Source organism: Rhamphochromis sp. 'chilingali', assembly GCF_963969265.1.
Source record: "Rhamphochromis sp. 'chilingali' genome assembly, chromosome: 22".
Taxonomy (NCBI): domain Eukaryota; kingdom Metazoa; phylum Chordata; class Actinopteri; order Cichliformes; family Cichlidae; genus Rhamphochromis; species Rhamphochromis sp. 'chilingali'.
The window spans coordinates 21504118-21523590 of record NC_137950.1 but is presented as its reverse complement, the minus strand read 5'-3'; the positions used below and the strand labels follow the sequence as shown (position 1 = coordinate 21523590).

The window sequence follows — 19473 nt, the reverse complement described above, 5'->3', positions numbered from 1 at the left end:
GCCGCATTTGTAGACCGATTACGTCACAGCGACGCGCCGAAGGCTGTCCAAATTACTACCATATCCCAGAATTCATAGCGCGGCCCAGCCAAACTCCAGTTTCCAACAATGGCGGCCGCTACTAAGTTTTAAAATTACTCATACTAATCTTTCTGGGTCACAAAATAAACTTTTAAAATATTTTCAGGTGAGAAAGTAGTTGTGTAAACATCAAATATCTGCTCGGTTTATAAAGATATCCCATATTTGCAAAAGTGCTTCGACGTTTTCAGAGGCGTCTGCTACCCACCAGCTCGACAGCTAGCCGGGAGCTCAAGGGTTACTGATGCGGCCGAGAACGGCACAACTCCCGGCACATCATTTTCAGATCACCGCGGAGTTTCGCTGCTCGGGTTAAACGTGATATATAAGTCACTTAGACAACCTAAAAATGTTATTGTTGGGCTTTTTTCAGTGTTTTGTTTGTTCGTGAGTAAATCGGTTTGGCTGAGATTAAAGTTATTAGATTAGATAAAATAAAACTTTATTAATCCCCCGGGTGGGTTCCTCCTTGGTTTTCACACAGCTGACTAAACGTCAAACAGAAAACTTATTAAACAGAAGTATGAGACAGTCGAGAATTTACGCCAGTGTCTGGTTATATTTTAGATAGCAAGAAGCAGACGGCCGAGTTTATTAAACTCCACCGAGACAGCGGTGACGCTAATCAGAACTAGACCGTCCAATTTCACGCCTTTAAATTTTAAAGGCGTGTTTGTGTGTGTGTTTATACAATTGCTATTATGTTTGCACTTTATGTGTAATGTTACTGACTGCAGAGATCAGTAAGATGTGTGTATTTTTTATTTATTAGTTTTATTTATTTAATATTATTTTTTAATTGAATGACTGTCTAGTAGTTCACAGATGTCGAAAAACTGAGTGTGGTAAAGCCACTGATTTTGTTTATGTATATTTCTGCAATCTGCACATTGTACTGACTTTCATTTTAATGTTTACACCAGGGTTCCTTGTCAGCACTTTATGCTCAGATGTTTGTAAGCTAAAAATAAACTATTGTGTATGTTCAAATATACTGTTGTGATTGAAGAAGTTAAATAAAAATGTCAGTCATCAATTCATGCATCACCTCATGTCATCATAACAGAGGTCTGTCTTCCAGGAAAGAACAGTTTAAAATTAATGTAATATAGTATTGGCCATACTATATGATGTATTGCTTGTCTTTGTTTAATAATACAGAAGACAAAGACCTTAAAAAAATAATCGCATATCGCATCGCAATCGCAATATTGGGGCAAAAAAATCGCAATTAGATTATTTTCCATAATCGTTCAGCCCTAGTTAACAAACCCATTTTATATCAATGTGAACCAGCGCTGCGTCTGCCTCCATGTACCAGAGGAACTTGTGCGCATGATGTCTTGATGCATACTCAATCATCCAGGTAAGTAAATCCCCAAAAGTTGATTCTGTTCATCCAGATGAACAGAATCATCCAGATGAACAGAATCATCCAGATGAACAGAATCATCCAGATGAACAGAATCAACTTTTGGGGAGTTGTGCACATGATGTTACAAATGAAGAAGAGTGGGCCAAGGTGCAGGCACTAATTTGGATCTTCATAGATTTGCTCATGGTAAATGAAGCAACGGTGTACGCAGCTGCATCTAAACCCTTTAAGACACAAATTGATTATTTGTATTGAAACAGATTTCTAATGTGAGAGTCTTTTTTTAGGAGTTTAATAACTGGCAGGGACATATCTGAAAAGCCTGAATACTTCCTGAAGCAACAGAATTTAACAACAACAACAAAAAGAAGAAAAGGAAAGAAAAAGCATGTAAATTATGACCGGACTTTCTATGATGCAGCTTGAGGTAACAAAAACCAGAAAGAGACATCAATTTGTTCCCCCCTCTCAGGCTTACCTCTTTGTCAAGGTATGAAAGAACGGCTTCAGTCTCATTCAATAATGCGACACTGCACTTCCCCCTAATGGAGAGAGAGAGGGGAGGAAGCACACACCATATAAAAACACAAACAAAGGAAGTGCGCACTGTGTGATGGATGGATTCATGGCTGAATGAGTGACTATCCATGGGCACTGCCTTTAGTTGGCGAGCTGTACAGTCCATTTTCTGTATGTATTTGTATGCCTCTGTGCACTGTACCTGATGTGTGTCGCAGGTAGACTCTCATACTGCCGGGAGAGGAAGAGCTCTCTGTGGCGGAGCTGGTGTTTCTGTTTTTCTGTTAGCTCTGTCTCTGTTGGGTTCTCCTTCTCCTCCTCGAGCTCCTCTGCAAAGGAAAAGACAAAACAAATGAATCCATTTCATGAGACACTTTTGTCATCAATATATCCCAGAGACAAAAAAAAAAAACAAAAAAAAAAAACAGTGACTGATAAATGTGAAAAAAAAAATAAATAAATAAATAAATAAATAACATCAAAACTCACAGATTCTTCAATTTATCCCTCAGACTGTAATTTCACATTTGTTAGCAGTGCTTTCTCAAATGAGGAGGCCCATGCTTTTATGACTCTGGATTTGCTGGTTGGCACATAATACTAGGCAGTATATAAACATATTAAATCACTGGTAAACAGTGCAGGCACTGCATACACTTTGAATAAATATAATTCTATAAGTGGATTTTCAATATACTAGAACTTATATAGTGTCACATTTATATGAGGGAAATGCATGCATTTGTCAGTTTCAGAGAGAAATAGAATTATTTTGTACAGTCAGTGAGGTAAGACAAAGATCTTAATTAATAGGTTTGACATTTACAGGGGAATTACTTCAGCAGCTTTCACACCATATACAGTGAAAGATCCCAAGTGATGCTGAAAGAGGAAGCAGCGAAAAGCAGCCTTCATTTGAAAGTGAAATTTTTCAACTGCCATGAACATTATTTTATTCATCTGCAATGTGCTGGGGAAACAGCAAAAATTGCTTTGCTCAATTGATTAAAACCCAGTCTGCCAATCATGCGTCAATGGCTAAACTCTGAAAACATGACAGTATTGTTTGCTGAAGACAACATGTGGGTGGAACAGCAGCAGCAGCGAAAAATACACCAACATTAGAGTCTGGAAAATGTTGGCATTTCAGTTAATGTTACATTAAGAAGTGAAACAAATGTAATATCCTGAAAAGAGTTACTGTTAAAAATGTATAAACTGCAACAGATAGCATTTGTTGCAGAAAATACTCTGCACATCATCTGCAAAGGCTCATGTTTTTGTAAAATACTATTATATATAATCCCCCTCTCACCCTGTGGGCAGTCTTTATTTGTTCTTCCAGCTCAGGTCCTCTACCAGGGGCCTGGGAGCTTGAGGGTCCTGTGCAGTATCTTAGCTGTTCCTAGGACTGCGCTCTTCTGAGCAGAGATCTCAGATGTCGTTGCTGGAATTTGCTGGAGCCACTCTCCCAGATTGGGGGGGTCGTCACTGCTCCGAGTGTTACCATGGGGACCAAAGTTGACTTTACTCTCCATCTTGTCTAGCTGCTCTCTCAGCCCTTGGTTTTTCTCCAGCTTTGTGTTTCTCCTTACTGATGTTGCCATCATTTGGTATAGCTACATCCATCACTATGGCCTTTTTCCTCTGCTTGTCCACCACTGGTTAACCATCTGTATCCCACAGGATTTTAGCACGGTCATCTTTGGAGACGTGTCCCATTGCGACCTCAAAGCCATACCTGCGTTCCTGTATACTATGCTAGGCACATTGTTATGGCGTTGCCTGTATGCCCTGCCTGTTAGCATCTTGCACACTGCTGTTATGCGCTGGATTTATTCAGGGCCTTAACCCTTATTGATCTTGTGCTACCATGATTAGTGTCTCTGTACTGTCTTTCATTCCAGCCAATGGTAGGATTTTTTTTTTTAATTTAACACAGAAACATCTCATTACTAAAGTTAAGTGATGTCATAAGCTTAGTTAATGTTAAAACAGATGTGCCTGATTGCACCATATCCAGTACAGAAGAGTAGGAATGCAGTCTGCTGAGATTTTAAAGCGTCTAAATGCTGTGTGTTTACAGTGGTCCACAGGCTTAATAAAATATAAAGTTTGATACACGCAGACTGTACAGTGCCTGCTGAATTGAGGCAAAAATGTACAGCTGTTATTTCTCTTTCGCTTCTTTCAATGCAACATCCCCCTTGGCTCAGTCTTAACAGCTGGAGGACACTTCATACAAACCATTACTCAACTAGACTAAACACAAAGTTTTTCTTCTATTTTGTTTGAGTTTGTTTTTGTCCTCCCACATGTTCTGCTGTCATGTTGATCAGAAGATCATTTCTACCTGCGCTCCTGACTCCTGGCTGGTTAGTAGACAGTTATACCGGCAGTTACTGAGAAATGGACATCTTAAGTTTATAAGAATCTTAGGTTGGAAGAGCATTCGAGATACTTCTAACCATCTCTTACTGTGTGATCACCGCTCTGGAGACTCAGTTCCTTCCTTTGTTGGTTATCTTTTATCTGGGGCTGCCCAAAATTGCACAGCATACCCGGCTTCACACAAAAAGACAGAGCCACACATCTGTATCTTTCTACCTTCAACTAAAAAGTTTTCAGCTATGACTCTTACATAAACTTTCGTCCTGTAAAAATCAAATTTAGTTGCTGTTCTTTTGTTTTCCCTCTGAAATAATGTCAAACATAAATTAACTGGGTTTTTTTACGCTGCACTAGGCTGCCATAAATTTTTTTTTTATATTTTTTCTCGATTTTCTTCTGACCAGCTGGCAGACGAAGGACACCAAACACCTTGCAGAACTGGCACAGCACTTTGATCAATGCTCTGTCTCTGCATACTGCAAGTTTTATCTTTTTGTTCTTGCTTTATGTCTATAAAGTCTACCTCAATCAGGATAACTGGTTTTTACCAGCAGTTCTATGACACATACACAGGGAACAGTATTTTTCCAGTCAGTGCTGAATGACGTGAATGCAGTAAACATGTTGTTCACTGGGTCTCCTGCTGCTCTTCATTGCAATCACCCACATCTAAACTGGAAATCTGCTTTGGTGGAAAGCATGTTTTTTACTTCGAGAAACTAACTATTAATGTGTTTTATTCTGGCCATTAGCCTTCTGGAATCAGGTAGTCTGCTTCCCACACTGAATAGGTGTTGCTGTGATAACACTTTCTTTTCCTTTTCACTTCACACATCCACACTCAAATTCTGTAAAATGCAGTAACAAGCAATTGAGAAATTACTGTGAAATACAAACATGAATCCCCCAAGTTGGAGTACAAATTTAAGTTTCAACGTCTCCATCTCTGGCATTAAAAACCTCTTATTTCTAGTTAAATGTGCAATTTACAAAGTTGCCAAGAGAAATCACTATTGGAAATGTCATTCTGATTGACAGAAAGCTTAATTACATTTTTTTCTGAAAAAAGAAAATCCAAAGTGTCATGTCTCAAGTTTAAAGTCTTTAAAAATTTTCGATAATTAAGTCATCCTGATATCATCTGTCTGTTGAAATTTAGCCATCACATTACATCCTCAAAACAAGAAGGTTCTGGGTTCAAATCAAGACTTGGGCCCTTTTCTGTGGTGCTTGCTTGTTCTTTCCCATAGGGGTGGGCGATATAAACGATATACGATAGAAACAATATAAATTTGGCCAACGATAGAGATTTTGACTATACCGCTCTATCGCGATAGCGCATGTTGATGTCATCAAGCTGCGCCTGTTTTGGTCGTCTGGTCATCTGCAAATTATGCCGAGAGTCATAGCAAAGAGATGAAGCACTTTTGAAATATGGGGAAAGCCAAAAACGGTGCTTCCTCCACTTCCGTAACATTGATTCATTAATGTTGAATTCTCTCGCAGCTGCTCTATTCCCATGTTGTTGCAGTATATTAATAACTAACCTCGTATTGTGGATGAATAATCTCAGTTGTTCTCCTGACTGAAGTTTGGCCCGTGTATAGCATCCTGCTATGCGATTGCATTTGTCCCTAACCACCAGAATCCCTCACGTTAACTTTTATCAAGTGGAAAAAAAGTTGGCGTTCATCCTCCAGCTTCACTGTGCTAATGTTATGCTAACATAGCTGTGTTGCTAGCAATCACGTAGCACAACATTATATACCAGGTAGTCCAACTTCAGTAACCCTGCAAACGCCACTGCTGTTTAGTTTTCTGTCTTCATTTATGTTGGAAGTGGTAGCAGAGCTGTACGTTTTAAATAGTTTCAAAAATCTCTCAGAACATGGTATGCCATGTTTAGGTGGAAACTAGCGAGCTAACTTCCTGTTAATTTCTAACTCCATTAAATTTAATAACTTCTGTTTTCATGGATGCCTGGATGTTAAACTTAATTGTTACACCTGGTAAAGCAGCAACGCTGATGATTTTATTAAAGATGAAAGAATTTAGACCGTTTTAACTCTCAGTGTTCGTTTGACTTTGGGACCTGAGGGGACGGAGTTTTGGACCCAGATTACTCAGGACCCAGAAGCTCCTCACTACGGCAGCCGTAATGCTCTGACAATCCATCAAGCAGTGCGGCTTACCAAAGTTGTACTAAAACATTTTTTAACAGATTTCTGCACGCCAAAATCAGTTCGAGGTCAGTAAGCACAACCAGAATTCATACATAAGGCGCACTCTCGATTTTTGAGAAAATTAAAGGATTTTAAGTGTGCCTTATAGTGTGGAAAATACATTATACAGAAGAAAAGAATATATCGCGATATATATCGTTACCGCACATGCTTCAAATTATATCACAATATGAATTTTAGGCCATATCGCCCAGCCCTACTTTCCCAGTACTCCAGCCTCCTCCCACCATCTAAACCATGCGTGGGCTGCATTGATTGGTAATACTAAACTGGCCCCAAGTGTGAATGGTTTCCTGTCTCTCTGTGTCAGCCCTGTGACAGACTGATGACCAGTTCAGTCCAGGGTGTACCCTGCCTCTCAGCCTATGACAGCTGGAATCAGCTCCAGCCACTTGTGATCCTAAACTGCATAAGTGAAAGAAAATGGATGGATGGCTTAATCTTCACCACTGGTTACACTTCTGTCACATAATTGACTAGTCTAAAATATCACAACTCTCCTTAAAGGAAAAAATACAATTTAGAATACAATATTTCATAGAGTCCAAGGTGACACTGCTTGATTTGTCCAACCAACAAAGACAAGTCACTCTAAAGTTTAGCAAAACAGAAAGAACCCATCCACCCAGTTTCTTCTGCTTATCTAAATCAGGGTCACAGTTGAGCTGGAGCACATCCCCACTGCCATAAAGCAAAAGGTGAGGTCGCCAGTCACCGGGCCAACACAGAAAAACAGAAACCATTCACACTTACCCAAAAAGTTTATTCTGTTCATCTGAACATAGCGTTTTCAGTGGGAGAAACATTTCGTCACTCATCCAAGTGACTTCTTCAGTCTCCAACTTTTTGGGTTTTCCTTACCTGGATGATTGAGCATGCATCAAGACATTTACACTTACATTCCGACATAGAAGCAGTTTAGTCTCACCAATTAACCTAACCCCACTAACTGCATGTCTTTGGGCTGTGGAAGGAAGCCGGAGTACCCACATAGAACCACATGGTGAATTAGAGCACAGAACCCTCTAATGTAAATACAACAGTTTAATGTGTATTAATGCAAACACAATCTAAAGAAACTGTACTGTTTTACACAGATGATGCGTCACAACTGCTACTCACTTGCATGTTTATCTGCAAGCTGGATGAGGCTGTGGGAGATGTCTCTCCTTCTGTAGAAACAAACTACCTTGGCCTCCACGTTCCCACTGGCAGTCTAAAAGAGAGGAGAGACATCCAGGTTGACTCAAATAAGTGGCAACACCTACCTGTGCAACCCTGTAATTTCCCAAGAGACCTGGCTCCTTTGTGTACCTATCAAGCTGTGCTCAAACTCAGCCAGTATTAAATGTCGTGACTGATGACTAGATGTGGGGGTAAAAGGTTTGAAAAAGGTTTGAAGAAGAAGAAGAAAAAAAAAAGAAACAACTTATACTCCCCACCTACCTGCTTCCAAGTTTGTGTACAAAAGCAAATGTATCTATATAAAAAGGGATCTGGAGTAAATAACAGGAACAACGATGTGCATATCGATGCACTAGCTAAAGCCACAAAAATGTCCATCGTGCTTGATCAAGCACTCCATTTCACCTTTACCAACACGATAAGCTTCATACAGCTTGTATTTGCAACAGCAGAGGTTTATTAAATCGTATCATGCTGCAGGGACTTCCTGTTACTTCATCATTTATGATAATTACGATGTCTCCTGTCTTTAGATTATAACATTGAGCCTCAGTACACTCTTTCAGGATGATAATGTGATCTAGCATTATTCCACCCACACAATCCGATAATGACCTGCATTTATCTGAACATCTCAGTGCAAGCATGACACAGGAAAAGCTTTTACACACCTATTAACAATGCTTGTGAAGGATTTCGAACAAAATAAAACAGGAATTACGGTAAAATGCCGAGAGAAAAAAGAGAGAGCAACAACACTGCTGTTCAAGGTTGGTATCAGCTTATAATTAAAATAAATCTGCATCTTTAGCCCAAAGCTACATGAGCTTGTGAAATGTTGATAATAGTCACCCCGCCTACACACACACAGGTGTGTCAAGTCATACTAATGACAGTTGGTAGATCAGGGAACACCTGTCTTTTCAAGCCATATTACAAACAAGGTCACAAAATCCACACAAACAATGGGAAAGTGATAGGGTGGGGACAGGAGCACAGAGGAATTCAAGGAATTCTCTAACATATTCTCACACTCGTGAAAATGAAAAACGCACACATCAGTACCTTATTGAGTTCTTCTATCCGACGGATCAGGTAAGGGTTACTGGAGGAGTTCTCAAAGAATACATAGTCTGCAACAGGAAACACGCATATCATATATTTAAATATATAGACCACATGAACTTTAAAAAAAAAAAAAAAAAAAAAAAAAGGGGGGGGGGGGGGGGGGGGGCAGGGATAGCTCAGTAGGTAGAGTGGTGGCCCCATGATCGGAAGGTCAGGGGTTCGATTCCCCTGAACAGCTACCCTGAGGTACCCCTGAGCAAGGTACCGTCCCTACACACTGCTCCCCGGGCGCCCAGTGGCTGCCCACTGCTTCACTGAGTGAATGGGTTAAATGCAGAGAGGGATTTTCCCCACGGGGACCAATAAAGTACACTTTCTTCTTCTAATACATTGGCGCTACAGTAGGTCAAATCAAAGAATATGCATGTCCTTTAATCAATAAATATGTGCAAAGTTGTGACTTTCAGAAAGTGTTGCACCAGAAAAGTTAAAAGGAAAAATCTCTAGTCAACAACCACCAAGTTATGGGTGAATAAAAGTGCAAAATTATCAGTCTTTCAACCTGTTGCCATATGTTACCACACTGTTTCAGTTTGTATGAAAAAATAAATTAAAGACAATAAAAACTTCAATATGCCATTAAAAAAAAAAAAAAAAAGATTGCCCATGCATATAAATAACATCACCAGATGCCAGTATAGCTCTCTGGGTTTGAGTAGATGACCCATATGCCGTAAGCCTAATGCAGAAGCACTGGTTTGAATCCCCATCTTTCTTCCAGCTTATGTGTCTTCTAGACACTGCCAGTTCCCAACAAATGGGACAAATAAAATAAATGTAACTATCTCTTTTTTTTTTTTTTATTAAACTTTACACAACTTTAGGTTGTGGCAAAGGCAGCATTGACACAAAGTCTGATATATTTCATTCCACATGTTCCAGACTTTTAAACGGTGAAGCGGCATATTTGTCAGAGTTGTGCATGTCATTAAAGTCTATGTATCATCATGCTAATGTGTATGATAACCCTCAGCCTCTGGGATGGGAATGTACTGCACATCAGTGTTGGAATGCTGTAAAAAGTCAAAACCAAAACAAACCTTAAATAAATGAATAAACTACAGATCCCATCTTTTTTTTTTGTTTGCAATGTAGCAGCAAAATATTGACTACATTTGTTAAGACTTGTTCCATACAGGGAGAAAAACTGTACCTGAATGTACCTGGAAGTTTGTGTGTCCTATCGACAAGTTCACGGAGTTTACAATGAGCACCTAAAAGCAGCAGAAGTTAGCCTAAAGGTGACGTGAGGGGACAATAAGCTGATGCACCTCGAAAATACCGGTTATAAAGTGCTGCAAGATATGTCATTAGACGCCTATAGTTTGCGTGGCATGTCAAGCATTAATGCAATTAGGCTACGTGGCCGTCTGTGTATGGATTTAAAGCTCAAGTATTCCTGAATAAATGTGTAAAAGCAGACGCAGCGACGCCATGCGCGGAGACAATAATTTGATGTTGAATTCCAGTAGACTGCTAAGGAGCTAGCTAGCAAATCAGCCAGCCTGCATCCCTGTTTGATAATTAATTGCCCTTGTGGTTACTGTAGGTGGTCACTTTGGCAAAACAGTTTGGCACCTGATGTTACCGAGATGGTTAAATACGATCATTAAATGCAGCAAACGAGCGCTGAGACGGCATTAATGGTAATCAGTGAAGCCATCGCTGGTGCTAACGTTAGCTAAATAAGGTCTCGTACTAATGGCTGCATGCCAGGAGTGGCAAATACAAAGGCAGCTTCAGACTGTCCGTGGTAGCATGTTAACAACCTTTGAAACACACGTCTAGTCGTGAGGTCTATCCGTGTAGAAGCCCCCTGTATCCCCTGGTCTAAGAATTCAGAAACCCGGGGAGCAGCAAACAAGTGAAAAATGTTTACATTGCCAGCTAACCATTTAGCAAGCTGGCGGCTAGCTGCTGTGGCCACGACAGACGCGAGGCCTGACCCATTTTGAATCTCAAATATACACCAACTCTCACCTTCCTGCTTCAACTTAACGCGTCCACGTTGCTGTAGCACATCCGCATCTCCACCATTAAATGCAAACAGCTCAAAATAACACAAAATAACGCCCAGAAGGTGCAAAACTGTAACGGTTTCTCTTTGATAAAAAGATCCACATTGACATACATACCTCCGACCCGGTACATGTTGGCCGCCATTTCTGCCCTCCCAGTGTGCAAACCATAAACTAAGAGAAATGGAATAAATTAATAAAAACAATAAAAGTTACTCTCTTTGAAGGGAAAAGGAGCGACAAATTAAGATGGTCGGGACTCCGGATGTGTAACCTATCGGGAGAATTATGGCAATTCAACCCCCCCTCCTCCTTCGAGTCACAGCACCCTTTATGATACAGTTAACTCACGGCAGCCAAAAGAAGTCGGATCAACCCGAAAAACCACTGCTGACGCTGGAGGGGGCCCGCGCACGCGCAGCACAACCACACGCGGCCCACACGCGCAGACACCAGCCCACCTCAGAAAACATAAGAAAGCAGTATGTACATTATTTTTTAGGACATTTTTATATCTGTAAAGCCAGAAGTTTAAACTCGAATCTAATCATTGAAACTGAGTCTCTCTAAAATTCCTAACAAATCAGAAAGGGCTCTAAAACTTAAAAGGAACTGTTTACATGAAGAAGTCTCTGTGGTGTTGTTGTTGTTGTTGTTGTTGTTGTTGTTGTTGTTGTTGTTGTTGTTGTTGTTGTTGTCTTTTACGCATCGTTACATGATCCACCTTGACCAGAGTGGACAGAATTAGAAATGAGTATGTAATTTATAATTCTAATAACTTTAGAGAAGCGAGGTTTAGATAGCTTGGAGGGATATACTGTGATATATTAGAAAAAGGATGTTAAAGATTTACCTTCCAGGCAGTAGTAAAAGTAGAAGACTTCGGAGAAGATTTATGGCTGTATTGAAGAAAGATATGCAGATGGTTGATGTAACAGTGACATAGTGAGATGAAGGCAGATGATGCTGTGGCAAAGAAGAAGAAGATTCAATATATGATTATGTTTTGTATACTTGGTGTAGACATCCATCCATCCATCCATTCCCTTATCAGGCAGGCAGAGGCAGGGTACACCCTGGACAGGTCGCCAGTTTGTCGCACGGCTAAAACATTGATGTAGATATTATTATTATTATTTTATTTTGCTATCAAATGAGCTGGTATAGAATATTTGCATTGCTAAGTTAAAACAATTACTATTTTCTTTATGTTTGTTCAAAACAAATACATAAATAAATAAAGCTGCACATATCTGCATAAATCAAAATAATAGTAAAAAAAAACATTATTTGTATAATAATAATACTAGCAATAATAACAATAATAAATTATTCATGTGTGCATATATTTCTCTTGCTATCTTTTCTATTATACTTACCTCAACATAATGTATCTTTTGTTTCACAAGTCATATATAAGTATCTCTATCTATCTTAATCAAATGATATAAAATGGTCAAAATTTTAATAATGGTGCAAGCATATCAAATACAAGCTTCACATCTATTTTTTTGTCAGTGTAACAGGGAATATTACAGTGAGACATAACTAAGCTTTCTTAAACAAGAATTTTCCTCCCGGTTTTCATCATGTTTGACGATAATTTCTCATCTGCTTCCAGGAGAATCTAAACAGTATTTTATAGGAAGCAGCAGTCTCCACTGTGGACTTAAATCACATATTACGCTCTATACTCCTGTTGCTTATGGATTTTTCTCTGCGTGTGTCCGCGCGCGCGCTTGTGACATCACTGATGGGATTGGCTGGAGCTGACTGGGGTGATGAGTCTCTTCTTCAGGCTACAGAGGGAGACGGAGAATAGAGTCAATGACAGAGGGAAGAGTTAACAGTTAGCAGCCACGGACCTCAGCGCAGGGCCACCTTCACTCAAAGCGAACCACGCCCCGGGGCAGGGGAGACGAGTTCCCCAAGTGCCCAAACTCCTGCGATGGAAGGAAGAATGGACTGTGAAGAGTTCTTTTAGGCTTTCATGATTTAAGTTGTCAAAATGAAGTTCGGGAAGAGCATCTGCGTGCTTAACGTCGGGGGAACCCGGTACGCCTTCACCCGTGAGGTGATCAGGGATTTCCCTCTTCGACGCGTCAGCCGCCTGATTGCCTGCGCAACCGAGAAAGAGGTCCTCGAACTCTGCGATGACTACGATCGGGACCGGAATGAGTTTTTCTTCGACCGCCACGCTCAGGCTTTCGTGTTTATTATGTTGTACGTGCGCTCCGGCAAACTCCGATTTGTTCCCGGAGTGTGTGAGCTGTCTTTCTACACAGAGATGCTCTACTGGGGACTGGAGAGCGCGCACTTGGACTCCTGCTGCCAGAAACGCCTGGACGATAGGATGTCCGACATCGGACTGGACACACTCTCTGAGGGGGACATCGAGGATGAGCCCCAGAGCACAGGGGAGTCAGTGCAAGAGGCTGAGCTCACATGTCGCGCTAGGTGGCTCGAGAAAATGCGCAAGGCTTTTGAGGAGCCCAACTCTTCCCTTGTAGCGCAGCTTTTGGCTTCAGTGTCCGTGATCTTTGTTATCGTTTCTATGATCATGCTGTGCGCTAGCACCCTGCCGGATTGGGATACAGCCAAGAGAACTACTGTGGAGGAACACAGGTAGGCGATTGTCAAGGGTCAGTTAACTTGAAGGAATAGAAGCCCCCTCATGAAAATGCTGCCAAATGTTTCGGCGCAATGTGTGCGGATATCCTACAACTGAGACAGTCTTGTGTAAAAGTGAGCTGAACAGATGAAATCGTGTCAAATATTTGATTTTGTCATTACAAGTAGCATAAATAAATAAATATACCTCTTAACATTTGATCATGCATGAGTTCAAGGCAACGGCCAAAGTCATTGCGCACTAATATTAACCACGAGGTGGATGCATTGAGATGTTTTCTACCTCAGCTTTTTGAGTGTTTTCTAGGATGTTTGGTATAATAACATAAAAATAAGAATGACAGCAAAGCAAGATATTTAAAACATCCATGTATTACGTTGCCTGCAGGGGATTTGTTCTTGTGCTTTAGTGAATTGATGCCCCTGAACTCAATATGCCCGCTGACAAGTTTCAGGCAGCACATTACACCTTAGGCTCCTCACATGACAGCCGGACAGGCCCCCGAGGAAGCAAATCAATAGCCAATCCATAGCTTTCCCCTCTTATTTCTCCCACCCTCTTCACAGTTAGTCTGAATATGTTTACTGTCCTGCTTAGTTTACACTGCATTGCGCACATGAAGGGCAAACATCAGGTAATCATAGATTCATAATATTTGAGTGGGCAATGAGATAAAAGTAGAATGTGTACTGAGGGGATTATATAATAGTGCAAGCAAACAAAGAAATTAGGCCACTTACAGGAATCATCATAAGTCAGAGTTTTGTTTCTCTAACTTAAGCATGTAGGCGCGAAAACGTGTATCTCCATGTCTGCGTGATTTTGGCCTGTACTTTCCTGGAAGCCTGAGCTGCCCATTCTCTATATAAGGTTAGGTTATGCTCCCTCAGGCTGGACATAGTTTTGAGTTTTGGATCAGCTACAGTGGTTAAGTAGCCAATACAAGTGGCTTGTATACTTTGAGGGCAAAAGGATTCCAATTTAGTTTCATGTCATTAGATGATGCAGTTCTCTCAGTTGCTACATAATTTGGGTTGGTGCAACTATTCTGATAGTTGCTTTGCAGGTATTTTTGTCATTTCTGGGCTTCACTGCATTTATATCTAATGCAAGAATCATCATTCTCTAATTCATTTTGACTGGCCTTGCTCTGCTTGTCAATGGGGTAATTATGTGACCGTCTTTGACACAGTCTTTCTTTGAAGGGTTTAAACCCTCCCTCTGTGCAGTTTGCCGGAAATTTACTAGCCCATGTATCTGTCCTGCTGTCTTTGTTTACTTGTGCCAGGCCTGAACTGTGACAGCTTTGTTCCTTATTTCCCATCATTTAACTCCCCTTGCTTTGCTTCCTCCTTCCTCACATTTACTGACTGCCAGGCAGTATTTCATATTTCATGCCATCCATATCTCACTGTACCTCCTCTGTCATTTCCTGTTTACAGTGTGTGCAACTAATTTTTCTTCTATCTTCTCTGTAGGATAGTGGAGGCAGTGTGTATTGGCTGGTTCACGGCAGAGTGCATAGTGCGCTTTCTGGTGGCTAAAGACAAGTGGGACTTCCTCCGCAGGCCACTCAACATCATCGACGTGATTGCCATTACCCCTTACTATGTCACTATGGCGATGGCCCGGGCAGGGATGCCGGGTGCTGGGCTCGGGGTTGCTGGAGTCATACTCCGAGTCCTGAGGATGATGAGAGTGTTCTGGCTCATGAAGCTGGCCAGACACTTCCTGGGACTGCAGACTCTAGGGTTGACTCTCAGGCGCTGCTACCGAGAGATGGTCATGTTGATGGTGTTTGTCTGCGTTGCCATGGCTATATACAGTGCCCTGGCCCAGCTACTGGAACACGGCTTGGATCTCGAGACCCAGAACAGTGATTATGCCAGCATCCCTGCTGCTGCCTGGTGGGTTATTATTTCAATGACAACAGTGGGTTACGGGGATGTGTACCCGGTAACAATCGGAGGACGGGTGCTTGGGGGAATGTGTGTAGTGAGCGGCATTGTGCTCCTGGCGCTGCCCATCACATTCATCTACCACAGTTTTGTTCAGTGCTACCATGAACTCAAACTGCGCTCTGCCAGATATGCACGCAACCTGTCGGCAGAAATGCTGCGATGAACATGTCCTATCCTCCCTACCATCCTGCCGACAAAAAAAAGAAACTCTAATGACCAGAAGACCATCAAATGTTCGATGTGCCCTTTTTTCCTTCCAGATTTTATTTTGTCCAGTCTACATCCAGGTACAATAAATTTCCTAGAAAAACCCTTTAAACATTCATATATCAAACAGAAAAAAGAAGACTAAGAAAACATAACATTTAACAATTGTGAAATTCTGCAATATCTTCATGTGTTTCAGTTTATTTTGTTTTTGAAGTTATTTTTTATTTCCCCTAAGCATCAGGAAAACAAATTGTCATTATAAAAACAACTATCTGTGAACATTTAGTCAGTGCAAAATATATAAATGTCAGTGAAGGACATTGGTAAATGGCATCTTGTTTACCAGTAGAACAACATCAGTCAACAAGGCTGATACAGACAGCAAGGCAGATATGTTGGAGTATACCTACCAAAAAAAAAAGGACAGAAAATAACATAAACCAGACATATATTAACTTAATAGTAAAACAATAAATTAATGTTTGCTTATGTTTTCAATAATTTATTCTACTCTGAGTTGACAAAACAAGATATTTTCAAGTCAGTGAAAAAATAACACAGAGCTCATATTTAAAGGTACTAAGCTTATTTTAGTCAAACACAAAATGAAACATAAATGCTGTTGTTTTAATTCCTTAACACTATTAGAATAGCTTTGCATGAATTATTGTTCAATAGGGCCTTGTGCAACCCCTCAGTTCACCCACTGTCTGAAATAAGCTGTTATAGCTTTCTCCCTTTAAAGGCACCCTCCCTTTAATCCAACTTTCTTCTGATTCGCTGTCCCTTGCAGACAGAAGCTCTGAAAGGCTGATGGCTGGGGCTTTTGCACTCATAGACAAAGCTGTGTGCTTGAGATGATCATGTTAAGTATATCTGCTGTTTTTGGTATCTCACAGATTTAAGTGTGAGCATCAGAGCAGACTAAAGGCTACTTGTACATATACACATACATATCACTATTTTTTAAACTTTGTTTAATATGAGATTTCACCAGTGCAACATTATATATGACAGAACATAAGTAAAAGAATAAAATCTATTTTAAAACGGGTTTAGATCAAAGCTTCTAATACATGATGTAGAAGTTTAAAAAAGTGTGACTATAATCAAAATAATGCATTAAAAACACTACAAATAAAAATTATATCATGTATTTACTAAGTCACATTATGTTAGAAAAAGAAAGCGCAGCCAATTGTAAATCATAGTATGTACCATTGAGATGAAGAAGATCAGGGTTAAAGCACTTCAATAGGCTGTAAAAAGAAAAAAAAAGTGTGGAACAATGCAGAGCACCAGCACCAAAGCTTACCTTCACGAAATGATCGATGTGTGGTTGGAAGGTAAGTTCAGAGTCAACCCACACACATAAATATTTCATTTTTTCCCCCGTTTTCTGAAGAGCTCCAGCATCATTATGGGTTAAATGCAGCAAATTAGATTTAAGTTGATGTTCTGTCTCAGGCCAAAGAGCATAAAGCAGGTTTTTATTGAGCAGTAATTTGTTATCTGACAGCCAAGTTTGTAGGTTATTAAAGTCTGATCGCAGAGCCTTTTGTATGTGTAGAATAGAAGCTTTTGTTTTCATTGTCTTGAACCAACATGTTGTGCGACTCTCTTCTTAACTGCACCATACGTAACAATAGGAATACACAGATATTTATTAATTAAACGCAGACAGGTGCAGTCAATCCAGATCTGACAGCGGCTGCTGTTTACTCATATTCCCCTGGTTACAACACTGGCAGAGACGGCTGCGTCAAGTGCAACGTGTGTGTATGTTTGTGTTTGTTTGTCTGGCCATCAGCCTTTCACTTTGTCTAAGCTTTGCACACAGATGGTACAAGTTACACAAGATTGATGTGTGACCTAGATGCATCCTGTTAAACCTGTGAAATAAAGAGAAGGAGTGAACAGGGGACTGCAAAGTGGGGATGGAGGAGTTAAACAGAGGGCTTAGTTTGGGGGTCTGTGGGGGGGAGTTAAGCCGATGATAATGAAATATGGAGACAGGTCACCGAGGACTGCAAGGTGGCAGACAATAACACTGAGATAGATATGACAGAGCAGATGGAGTGTGAAAGTGAGCATAAAAGATTCTGGGCAAAAATGTTGGAATGTGGTTCAAACCCGAGCACGAAGAATTCGCTTCTCTGTTTGCCAGTGAATGTAAGGCATTTTGTATTTCTGTGTCTCCAAGGCAACATCATCCTCCAGCATGTCAATCATAATTGTGGTTTGATTTGTGTGCACGCAAATAGGCTACATCCACGCACACCTCCTGGCTGGCACGCAGCTTTTTTGTCCTAGGATTATCTGGAATATCACAGCATCAGAGCGATTATTTAAAATTACCAAAAACAAACGTACAGGGGGAAAAAAATCAAGTGTAGAGGGAAAAAAAAAAAAAGAACAATGGAGGCTGTCAATGTCATGGTTCTGACATTCATGATTCAGACATGTTTGCACGGTTTGCCAAGATGATACGATTTGTTGAAGAGACACATGATCCAAACAAACAAGTCAACACCTCTCCCACACAACAGTCTTTCTCTGCATCTCCTCTCCTCTTCCTCCTGTTGCCATCAACAATCCTCTTTTTACACACACGCATCAAAATCCTGCTCTTCTTCTTCTTGCAAAGGAAATTTAAACAATGTTCACTGTGTCTTTGTACTGATAGTAGTCTACATATGTTAAATCCTCATAATCTGTGCAGCCCTGTATGTATTTAATGTGTACTGTAGACACCTCCGTATCCTCGTAGCTGCTATTGATGTGCTTTTTAAGTAGTTGCACAATTGAATTAAACACAATCAATATTTTATTACCTACCTTCCAATGCATTATTCATGTAGCATAGCTTTTTACCAGTGAAGTTTGGCCAGGCCTGATTGAAACCATCAATCAAAACATTTTCATCAGTACACTCTGGAGTTGTAATTAATGTGATCAATGTACGAGCTTTTGTAATAAAATTACTCTTTGCAAAATGCCTCTGACTGTCTAATAGTGTATTAGAAATCAGATTGAGCCAGAAAAATAGTCTGATCTCAGTGTCATGTTCTGAAAATTATCAGTCTCAATCATCAGCTCTCACAATATTCAAACTCATGATATTCTTAATTAAATTAGCAGAACTAAAAATTGACCTCAGGACGTGATCAGTGAAGGTGCGATTTTGAAATATTCATGCAATGATCGCAATACCATTTAAACCCTTCTCCCATTACTTTGTGGAGGCAGTGGGAATGTAACATTTAACCCGAGGAACATCTGAGCCTGTTGGCAAGGTCATTTAGTGCACTCATTGGATTCACACTGGAGCGATCATTGCACTGCAGTCTGGTTCACAAAGTACTGCCATGAGGGTAAAAATATCTAATCAGCCAATCACATGGCAGCAACCCAGTGCATTTAGGCATGTAGATATGGTCAAGATGACCTGCTGAGGTTTAAACCGAGCATCAGAATTTAGAGGAAAGGTGTTTTAAGAGAGTTTGAATGTGGCACAGTTGTTGATGCCAGATAGGCTGGTCTGAGCGTTGCAGAAGACTGTTGATCTACTGGGATTTACAGCCATCTCTAGGATTTACAGAGAATTGTCTAAAACAAAAAGGGGGGGGGGGGGGGGGATATCCAGTGAGCAGCGGTTCTCTGAGTGTAAATTTCTTGTTGATGCCAGAGGTCAGAAGAGAATGGTTAGACTTCTTTGAGTTGACTGGAA

At 40.5% G+C, this 19473-nt stretch overlaps 2 protein-coding genes across 3 annotated transcripts in view; one reads left to right on the top strand and one right to left on the bottom strand.

Annotated features, from left to right (window-relative positions):
• mta3 (metastasis associated 1 family, member 3) overlaps nucleotides 1-11319 on the bottom strand; it is a 29494-nt gene extending 18175 nt beyond the window's left edge. The window contains exons 1-5 of one of the 2 annotated variants that reach the window (XR_013970574.1): nucleotides 11058-11319; nucleotides 8860-8927; nucleotides 7732-7825; nucleotides 2178-2304; nucleotides 1935-1998 (exon numbers count right to left, since the gene is read on the bottom strand). Coding sequence is in view for 1 of the 2 variants with exons in the window: in XM_080873764.1 (XP_080729890.1) it covers nucleotides 1935-1998; nucleotides 2178-2304; nucleotides 7732-7825; nucleotides 8860-8927; nucleotides 11058-11085 (381 nt within the window). In the remaining variant the exon portion in view is untranslated. The remainder of the gene's footprint in view (nucleotides 1-1934; nucleotides 1999-2177; nucleotides 2305-7731; nucleotides 7826-8859; nucleotides 8928-11057) is intronic. The other variant, XM_080873764.1, reaches the window with a different exon arrangement.
• Nucleotides 11320-12745: 1426 nt separating this feature from the next.
• kcng3 (potassium voltage-gated channel, subfamily G, member 3) lies at nucleotides 12746-18701 on the top strand. The gene is made up of 2 exons (XM_080872326.1): nucleotides 12746-13565; nucleotides 15051-18701. Exons 1-2 carry the CDS (start codon nucleotides 12949-12951, stop codon nucleotides 15694-15696), a joined length of 1263 nt encoding a protein of 420 aa, XP_080728452.1. The 5' UTR covers nucleotides 12746-12948; the 3' UTR covers nucleotides 15697-18701.
• Nucleotides 18702-19473: the final 772 nt, after the last annotated feature.